Consider the following 9,767-nt stretch of genomic DNA (forward strand, 5'->3'; position numbering starts at 1 on the left):
GTGGCCATCGTGGTTCACCTCGGGTCCTCTGGCCCCAAATCTAGTGCCTTTGCCGACGTGCCACCCTACCTCAAATATAACGTCAAGTAGTCGACCTCAGAAGCAGAGGACAACAGCATGGCTAGACTATAGTTTCAGAAGAGGAAGATCTGTGGATGCTAGTGGACCACAAGTTTGACATGAATCAGAAGTGTGATTTAACCCCAAAGAGTCCTCTTAGGCTGCATTAATCGAGATCCAGTGCACGTCGTCACCTTCCGCCCATACCTGGAACGCTGTGTTCAGTCCAGGTAGCCCGTGACCGTTATCTACTGTTTGAAGAGTTTACACATGGAAGAAAGATGAGATTTTTCCTAATTGCTTCAGAGGGCAGGACTAGGAGCGACGAGAAAGTAATGAAGACTGGGTTTAGATGTCAGTTAAGAAAGAATTTCTCAAAAATTAGAGAAGAGGCTACCTTGAAAGGTAGTGAGCCTCCCCTCCCTAAGGGTATTCAATCAGAGATTGAATGACGAATTGTCAGGGATACCATCAAGGGGATTCTGAGTCCAGGTAGATTAGAAGGGCCCAAGGTCCCTCCCCAGGGTGAGTTTCTATGGTTCGATCATAGATTCAGTGCCAGGTGCTAGGCCTGGAGTCAGGAAGACCCAAGTTCACATTGAACCTCAGACCCTTGCTTCCCTCAGTTTCCTCACCTGTGAAATAGGAATAATAATGGTACCTACCTCCCAGGGATGCTGTGTAAATGCTTCATAGTGGTGGTGGTGGTGGTGGAGGAGGAGGAGGAGGAGAGCTGGCCTCAGATACTTTCTGGTTGTGTGACCCTGGGCAAGTCACTTAACCCCAATTGCCTAGCCTTTACTGCTCTTCGGTCTCGGAACCCATAGCCTGTATTGATTCTAAAATGAAAGGTGTGGGGTGAAAAAGGAATTAAAACTGCCCTGCCCTCGGGGAGAAACGCTCTCCTGGGAGGTAGTAAAGCAGTAACTGGATTCTCCCCTGCTCCGGACGCCAGCTTTGGGTGTGAGATCATAATGCTGATAGGCGAGAGGGCTGAGGGACCCAGTGACGTCATTCCTCTTCTCTTCGTTGACAGGTGCGCCCAGCTGCTGCTAAAGCACGGTGCCCGGGTAAACCAAGTCAGCAGTGAGAGCCTGGAGAGCCCCCTTCATGTTGCAGCAAAGCACGGCCTCGTGGAGCACACACGCCTTTACTTAGGACACGGGGCCATTGTGGACGCCAGGAACAGCCACCAAGAGACGCCCCTCATTGTGGCTTGTGACCAAGCCCGGGAGCCCTGCCTGGAGGTGTGCCGCCTGCTGCTACGCCACGGTGCCGACGCCAACGCCAGCGACGAGGAAGAGAAAAGCCCCCTCCACAAAGCCTGCAAGAATGCCAGCCACTGCCTGGTCCAGCTGCTGCTGCGGAACGGAGCCAGGGTGAATGGTTTCGACTACAATGGCGCCTCCCCCATGGCCTGTGTCCTGCAGACGGCCTCCTTCAAGAGGGAGTGCAGACCCCATCGGACCGTGCAAACGCTCCTCAACCACGGCTCCCAGAGGATCTGGCCAGGAGCTTTTGAGAAGGTACGGCTCAAAGAGCTGGCTGGCTGGGGTACCCCTCTGTCTGAAAAAGATCCCAGGGTCTGGTGGGCTACAAGCTCAATCCAAGTCAATAGGATGGAGTGAATTCATCATTGATTCAGCCTGGGGGTCATCTAGTCCAAGCCACTCATTTCAGAGAAGTGCCTAGAAGAGCGAGTGTGCTCCAGACACAACCCATGATTTTAAGTGTTTGTTCAATGAATGGCCAGGAATTTGGGGGCGGGGGAGAGGCCCTCAGCAGCCAAAAAGCATTGAGGGACTCTTGGGCTAGAGTAGGAGAGGCTACAAGGAATAAGCAAAGAGGTCGGTCAAGAATGGCCTTTCTAGTTCATAGAATCCTTATAACAACCTTCAAGGTAGGTGCTATGGATGCTACAAGGGGTAGTAGACACAGTGCTGACCTTAGAATCAGAAAAACCTGGGTTCAAATCCTGCCTGAGACACTTATAAACCAGCTGAGCCTGGCATCTTTGGGCCTCGGTTTCCCCATATGTAAAATGAAAGGGTAGGACTAAATGGCTTCTGAAGTCTACTCAAACTCTGGAGCAGGGCTCTGGGTCTCATGGAGACCAAAGAGAGGGAGCATAATTCCCTGGTGGCAAAGAGGACCTTTGGCTTGGCCACGGGAGGGGCTCATCACCCAAGGCTCAGGCACCCAGCAGGTATGGAGGAAGTTCTCTGGACTATTTCAGCCCCCAAGTCCAGTGTGCCCAGGGGAACGATGCAGCGTCACAGAACACACCACCCATGACTGATAGCCATGCTTAACTAGATTCAGGGAGTCACCCACAGGGCTCAGAATCACTGAGGCAAAAGGTTCCCCAGACTCTGTGGTTCATAAATTGTCAGTTTGGAGTCCCCAGACAAGGGAGGAGGGGAAATGGTCCATAGAGCAGCTCATGGACTCATTGGCATGAGTGGACACTGGCCCAGAAGCCAGTGAGTGAGCGAGTGAACAAGGTGGCCAAACCAGGACTCAGTGCCTCCAGGCATTCCAAATCCAAGACAAGCAAGGCACCTGCACTCAGATCCAGGACACTAAGGAAGTCCTTTGGAACCAGACAATCGATCCTAGGAAATCAGGCAGGCTAGGGAGGCTGTCTGGGACCAACAGGGAACCCTCTCCAAGGGGAAAGGAAGTAGAGAAGGCAAAGCAAGTGGCTCCCCACCCCAGCTAGTTAAACAAAGGTAGGAATGTTGGACCTAGAAGTCCATGGACAAATCCTCCACTGACCAGTTCTGATTGTTTCCTTCCTTCTCCCCTCTAGGACAGAGATTCTTAACTTCTTCTGGGTGTCAGACCCATTTGGCATCTGGTGATACCTAGGGACCCTTTCTCAAATTAATAGAATTAAATATGTAAGGAGCAGCTTAGTATCTTAATGTATTGAGCCAGGCCCAGAGATGGGAGGTTCTGAGTTCAAATCTGACCTCAGATACTTCCTAACTGTGTGACCCTGGGCAAGTCACTTAACCCTGTAGGATTTTAAAAATAATCAAAAGAGAAAGAAAAGAAAAGGAGTTCTTTCAGTCAAGTGAGCAGAGCAAAGAGTGCCAGAGACTCACACCTGTAGCCCTTTACCAAAAGCACAAGCTCTGAAAAAAGAGCCTCAGCATAGCTCTCAGCCACATTTATCTCCTAAGCATCCTTATGTAAAATGAGGACATGACTTAAAAGGATACTGGTAATGTAGCTCAGGTGTGGCAAATTTTCTGCCAAAAAATCTGCACAACCTCCATTGCCGGCCCTTGTCACTCTTCTGCCTTGGAACCAATACACATCATTGATTCTATGGAAGAAGGGAAGAGTTAAAAAATAAACCAATAAAGAAAAATACATAGGACCCAAAGGAAACCGATTATATTGAAATACAATTATTAGAATATTTGTAAATGAGTATATGAATGTCAAGTTAATAATCCCTGCCTTAGAAAGCCTTGTCTTTATGGTCATAAATCCTCAGTTCATAGTCTTTCTGTGAGAACTTGTCAATTCTAGGAGTCTGCTGGGTGATTAATTGAATTCTGGCTCAACCAAAGAAAGTCAAAGCCAAAAGGGAGTATCCAAATCACCTATGACCATGATGGCAAATCTATGACACACATGCCAAAGAGGGCACACATGCTATCGCCTCAACACAGAGTTCACCAGAGCTCGTTACTAGGAAGCCAGATGGACATGAGACCAGGCTGCTCCCCTCCCCCTCTCCACATGCATCTGAGGACATCTCTCACATCACTCACCCCTCTAAAAGGTGTGCCATCACTGACTTCAGCCAACTCTTCTTTTTTTTTTTAAATGTAAAATCCTGAGGTCCAGAGAGGGTATGTGGCTAGCCTAAAGCCATACAGGAAGCTCACAGGATTTAGATTTTTCTAGAAGAGACTGTTGAACCTCTCCCATCCATTCTGGCCCCATCACTTTCCAAGATGAGGAAATGGAGACCAGAGAAGGTAAACAATTGGCTTAAGGTCACATCACAGCCTGGTGAGGATTTCTATAGCTGGAAGGAGGAGGAAGAGGCTTGATGACTGATGAGCAAGGTATGAAACTTGTGCCCAAGGAGAAGCTAAGGAGTAGACCAAGGTCATCCAGAGCAAACCAGGACCAGAACTCACATCTCTGGACACTTGTTAATAATCATCACAACTGGTCATTTCTCTGGTATTCTAAGGTTTGCAAAGCACTAATACTAGGTATATTATCTCCTTTGAGCCTCACAATAACCCTGTGAAGTAGGGTAGGATGATTATTCCCATTTTACAGATGAGACAACAGAGACTCAGAGAGATTAAGTGGCTTGCCCACAGTCACACGGCTAGTGAGTAAATATCAGAGAAAAGAATCTAAGTAGAGGGCTCTCTCCACTATACATTCATTCCTCTTCTTGGGATGCATTGATATTTTAAGGAAGCAATTGGTACAGTGGAAAGAATGCTGGCTCTGAAGTCAGAGGACCTCTGTTCAAATCCTGCCTCTGCTACTTCATACCCTTGAAAGCTCAGCCAAGTCTTTTTCCTCTCTTGGTCTCAGTTTCCTCACTGTAAAAGGAAAAGAATAGGACTAGCTGACCTCTGAGGTCCTTCCCCACTCCACCTTTATGAGCCTGATCTGCCTGTCAAAGGGGTTCTCCTGGGATGGGACTAGGTCAGCCAGAGTCAGATCAGAGCTAGTCATTCTGATGCCTGGAGAAAGAGGCATGGCAAGTGGGTCAAGAACAATTGTTTTAAAACTTTACCTTCCATCTTGGAATCAATATTGTGAATTGGTTCCAAGGCAGAAGAGGGGTAAGGGTCTAGGCAATGGGGGTCAAGTGACTTGCCCAGAGTCACACAGCTGGGAAGTGTCTGAGGTCAGATTTGAACCCATCTTTAGGCCTGGCTCTCAATCCACTGAATTACCCAGCTGCCCCCAAGAACAACTTTCAAAGACCAGATCTGCTTAGGGTAGGACAAGACCTAAGACTTAGAAGACAGCAGCCACCTGTGCCAAATGGGGAAACAGAGGCAACCAGACACTGGACAACCTGATACAGGAGAATGTTAGTGGGAGAGGGAAGAGCACCATTCTATCTGTTTCCTCTTTTATTAATTATTTTTCCTGATGGGCAATGTGATGTAGCACAAAGAGAACTGGCCTTAGAGTCACAAAGATATGGGTTCAAGTCACACCACTAACACTTAGTACCTGAATGACCCTTGTGGACAAGTAATTTACCCTCTCAGTAGCTCAAGCAACTCTCCTAAGATTTCTATAATCAGACTACATCTGCCTTGGTAGAGGAATTCTATGGATTTTTTTAAATTTCCCTAATTAGGTGCTGGACTTAGTTGTTTCTGTCTGCTGAAGGAACACACATGCTATTAGCACCCTACAAATCTTGGCACCCTGAGGCAAAGCTCCAGTTACCCCACCCTGGTTATGGCTCTGTGTCAGCAGTGCTCAAAAACAAGCAAGGGCCAGTGTGGTTAAAAACAGGCTGCCAGCCGGGACGGTGCTTTGCTCTCCCTTGGAGAGGGAGCTGGGAAACTCATAAATACCTCAGTCCTGATTTTCTTGTTCTCATTTGATCCCTCCATCTACATCTAAAGCAATGTGCCTGTGTGATTTCCCCCCGCAATTTTCTTTCTGCCGCCTCATTAGCTGGGGAGAGCGAGTGTGAGCACTAATGACATCAGCATGTCAGGAGAACGTGGCCACAGCAGCTCCAGCTCAGCTCTCCAGCAGGCATGGGGGTGGGGGAAGAAGAGGCTGGGAAAGGAGGAGGAGGAGGAGGAGGAGGAAGGAGAAGGAGGGGGAGGGGAAGAGGAGGAAGAGGAGGAAGGAGGAGGGGGAGGAGGGAGAAGAGGAGGGGGAGGAGGAGGAAGAGAAGGAGGGAAGGAAGGAGGAGGAGGGGGAGGAGATGGCAGAAAGGTTTAAATTGTGTTGGCATGAAAGTAATAAAAGCAGCCAGGCAGCTGCCTAGCAAAGCCGGGGGGCGAGATGCTACAGCCTGGGGATGGGAGGGGGCAGGTGGACCAGGGAGCCCCAGAGAGGTGGAACAGAGAAGAGACAGAAAATGAATTCCTGAAGACAGACAATAAGACTTGGTCACAGTCTAGAGCCCCAAGGAGGGGAGAGGAGGGAGGGCTTCTACTCTCCATGGATTTCTTGTCACTGAGGAAGGCAACCATGGGGAGAAGAGGTGGGGGAGGGCAGAAGGGGGGGAGAAGGAGGGGACATTCAGTGTTCTGTGAGGCCTTGCAGGCCATTCAGCTTTTCCCCGGGTCCCCGGGTCAGGAGCCTTTGGGGGATGCTAGAGGGAACCCCTTACCAAGGAACAGTGACTAGCAGGTCCACGCCAGCTTGAAAATTGAGAAATCAATAACTAGGGTGGGGTGGTGGGAGCTTTGTCCCAGGGGCCAAGTGTGCTCAGAGCAAAGAGGAATGGAGCTGGGGGCAGAGAGTTTGGGTTCAAATTCTGACTCTGACTTTTCAGACCTATGTGACATTAGGTAAATAGACTCAGCTTACTGAACAGGGAGATTGGACCAGATGATGTCTATGGCCCCTTGCTGTTGTAGATCTCTTCACCTAATGATCTAGGTGCCCTTGGTAAGTTGCTTCACCCCGGTGGTCCTCAGTTTCCTCATCTGTAAAATGATGTGTCCCCTTCTAGGTATAAATCGGTGCTTCTCTCTCTCCCTCCTTCCCCGAGCCTCTCTCCTCCTCTTCACCTGTCTCATAAAAGAGAAATTGGTCTGGTTCTATTTGGCCCCAAAGGGCAGAATCAAGCCCAGTGGGCATAAGATAGGAAGAGACAAACACGGGCTCCGTGGCAGGAGAAGCCTCATGAGGTGGTGAGCTCCCGTCCTCAGAGGTATCCACACCGAGGCTGGGTAGTGGACCATGATCAGGCAGGCTGTAACTGACGTTCTTCTTCAGATCTGGGTTGGACTCATTTAGCCATTCAAGTACCCTCCGAATCTCAAATGCTGTGATTCTCTGATGCTGCGGCTCTGAGAGCCTGGAATAAGAAAGAGCCAAAGTAAAATTAACAATGGACACCTCGGTAGGGCAGAAGACCTGAGTTCAAATTCATCCTGGCCCTTACTAGTTGTGTGACTGTGGGCAAGTCACTTCACCCTGCTTGCATCAGTTTCTTCGTCTGTCATATAAGCTGGAGAAGGAAATGGCCAACCTCTCCAGGGTCTTTGCCAAGAAAACTCTCTGACTGAAATGACTGAACAACAGCAAAAATGATAATGATGATACTAATAAGTAGCATATAGAGAGGGAGATGCTATTTTGCAGATAAGGAAACTGAGGCAGACTTTCCCAGGTTCACAAAACTAATCAGTGTCTGAGAGTAGACTGCAAGTCAGGCTTCCTGACTCCAGATCCATAGCTCTCTCCATAGATAAAGCTGTTCTACAGGGAGCTTAGAGATTCTAGGAGGAAAGAGGCTTATGAGTAGAAAAGGGTTCTACCACAAGTCCTTTCCTCAACCTAGCTTTGAATGCAAATAGCCATGGAGGAAGTAGATTTATTTTCTTTTAACCCTTAACTTCTATCTTGGAATCAATACTGTGTATTGGCTCCAAGGCAGAAGAGTGGTAAAGGCTAGGCGATGGAGGTCAAGTGACTTGCCCAGGGTCACACAGTTGGAAAGTGTCTGAAGCCAGATTGGAACCCAGGACCTCCCATCTCTAGGCCTGGCTCTCCATCCACTGAACCACCCAGTTGCCCCCCAAGGAAGAAGATTTAGGAAGAATCTGAAATTGTTAGCTCTGTAAAGGGATCCCCCAGAAATCTCAGCACTCATAAATCTTGTTCCTCAGAAACAGAGGTGCCATCTTCCTGTGGGCTCCAGTGGCCAGGAACATTTAAGCAAGAGGCTACAAATGCTTTTCTTTCTCCCCACCAGATCAAGAGAAAGTGCAGGGGGGCAAGAAGTCCTTGCTGAGATTTGGAAAATGAGTCTAGAGCTACTGTCCTTTCTCAGACCAGTTCCCTTCTCCCCTGGCCCCTCAGACTTCCTGTGACATCAGCTCTCACTGAGTCCTCCTCAACATCTAGCTGGCTTTCTCCTGAGGACTTCGTATCACAGCTGCATTTGGGGGTGGGGTTGACCCACTTTACAGATTCTCTGGGGCGAAAGGGGTCTCAAGGGCTTCTCTTCCCACTTAGCCTTTTACAACTTGTACCCAGCACACCCGGGGCAAGCAGAGCTAAGCTACTCTCTTCTCCATGGGACAGCCCTCCAAACACTTGAGAGCAACTGCTTTCCCTGAGTCTTCTCTTCTCCAGGATCAGCATTCCCGGTTCCATCGACTAACGCCCAGAGGACCAAATTTAAGGGTCTTCGAGGGTTCCGTTGCCTTTTCTGGATCCATTTTATCAATGTCCTTCTTAAATCGTGATGCCCAGATTGCAGATGTGGTTTGAGTGGGGCCGACCCTGTGGGGACTAGCACCAGCCTATGGGTTTTCTGCCTTCTCACTGCGGTCCACCGGATCCTCCTCACCACCGACACTCCCCTTGCCCTGTCACGCTCTGGGCTCCCGTTGACCCTCCCACCCACTAAAATTTGTTTAGGCAAACTATTGCCTCGCACACACATCCTCCAGATTGTAGGTGTCAAAGGTGGACGAAGGGAGTTAACCCAAGTAGAAAACTTTCCTTTATCTCTCACCCAACCAGTGAGTTACCGGATCTGTAACAACTCTCAGCAGGCTAATTCCCTTCTCAAAACTAGATCAGACCCTTCCCAGCAATTGAAAATCTAGAAAGTTGCCTAGGGCACTGACAGGGCAAATAACTTGCCCAAGGTCACACAACCAATGCATGTCTCAGGCAGGACTTGAGCCAGGGCTCCCAGCTCGGAAGTCATCTTTCCATCCATTTTGCCTCTCCAAAAGGTCACATTTATCCCAATTTCATTTCAATTCTGATTGAACCCAGTGATTGGGAAGCCTGTTTCCCAAAGGTCTCAGCATCCAATGTGTGAGCTCTCCCTCCCAACTTGCATCTTGACAAATATGCTTTAGATGCTTTCCTCCAAGGCCTGGATAAAAATAAAAATGTCAGAGAGCACAGAACCCTGGAGAACTCCAAAGAAGACCTCTTGCCAAACTAATCTAGAACCAATTAGGAGGACTCTTTGCTTCTGGCTACCCTACCACTGGAGACCTACTCAAATAGATGCCTGCTTATTCCACATATCTCCATATTTTCCTTCAGAATAGCAGGAGAGACTTTGACAATCTAGGATCTCTGTCCCTCATTTCCACTGGACACCCACCTTGAAACTGCTAAGTTATATTCTTTTTTTTAACCTTTACCTTCCATCTTGGAATCAATACTGTGTATTGGTTCCAAGGCAGAATGGTAAGTGCTAGGCAATGGGGGTTAAGTGACTTGCCCAGGGTCACACAGCTGGGAAGTGTCTGAGGTCAGATTGGAACCCAGGACCTCCCATATCTAGACCTGGCTCTCAATCCACTGAGCTACCCAGCTGTCCCCCACCTAAGTTATACTCTTGAATGCCTCCCCAAACCAGGTACTGAAGTCTTGTGCATCCACCCGGAAGTCATTGGGATCCTTTTCAACTCCTACTCAAAGCTCCGGGTCTCAGAAAAATGGAGAGAAGTTATTCCTGAGGAAGTGTCTGAGGTCAGATT

General features: G+C 48.8%; 1 protein-coding gene across 1 annotated transcript in view; it reads left to right on the forward strand.

The window, feature by feature from the left end:
- The window catches only part of ASB18 (ankyrin repeat and SOCS box containing 18), a 74,236-nt gene that overhangs the window by 55,334 nt on the left and 9,135 nt on the right, over window positions 1-9,767 (forward strand). The window contains 3 exon segments of the mRNA XM_007486071.2: window positions 1,097-1,586; window positions 9,647-9,665; window positions 9,668-9,759. Of these exon segments, the coding sequence (XP_007486133.2) occupies window positions 1,097-1,586; window positions 9,647-9,665; window positions 9,668-9,759 (601 nt within the window).

Source organism: Monodelphis domestica, chromosome 2 (genome assembly GCF_027887165.1).
Source record: "Monodelphis domestica isolate mMonDom1 chromosome 2, mMonDom1.pri, whole genome shotgun sequence".
NCBI classification, from domain to species: domain Eukaryota; kingdom Metazoa; phylum Chordata; class Mammalia; order Didelphimorphia; family Didelphidae; genus Monodelphis; species Monodelphis domestica.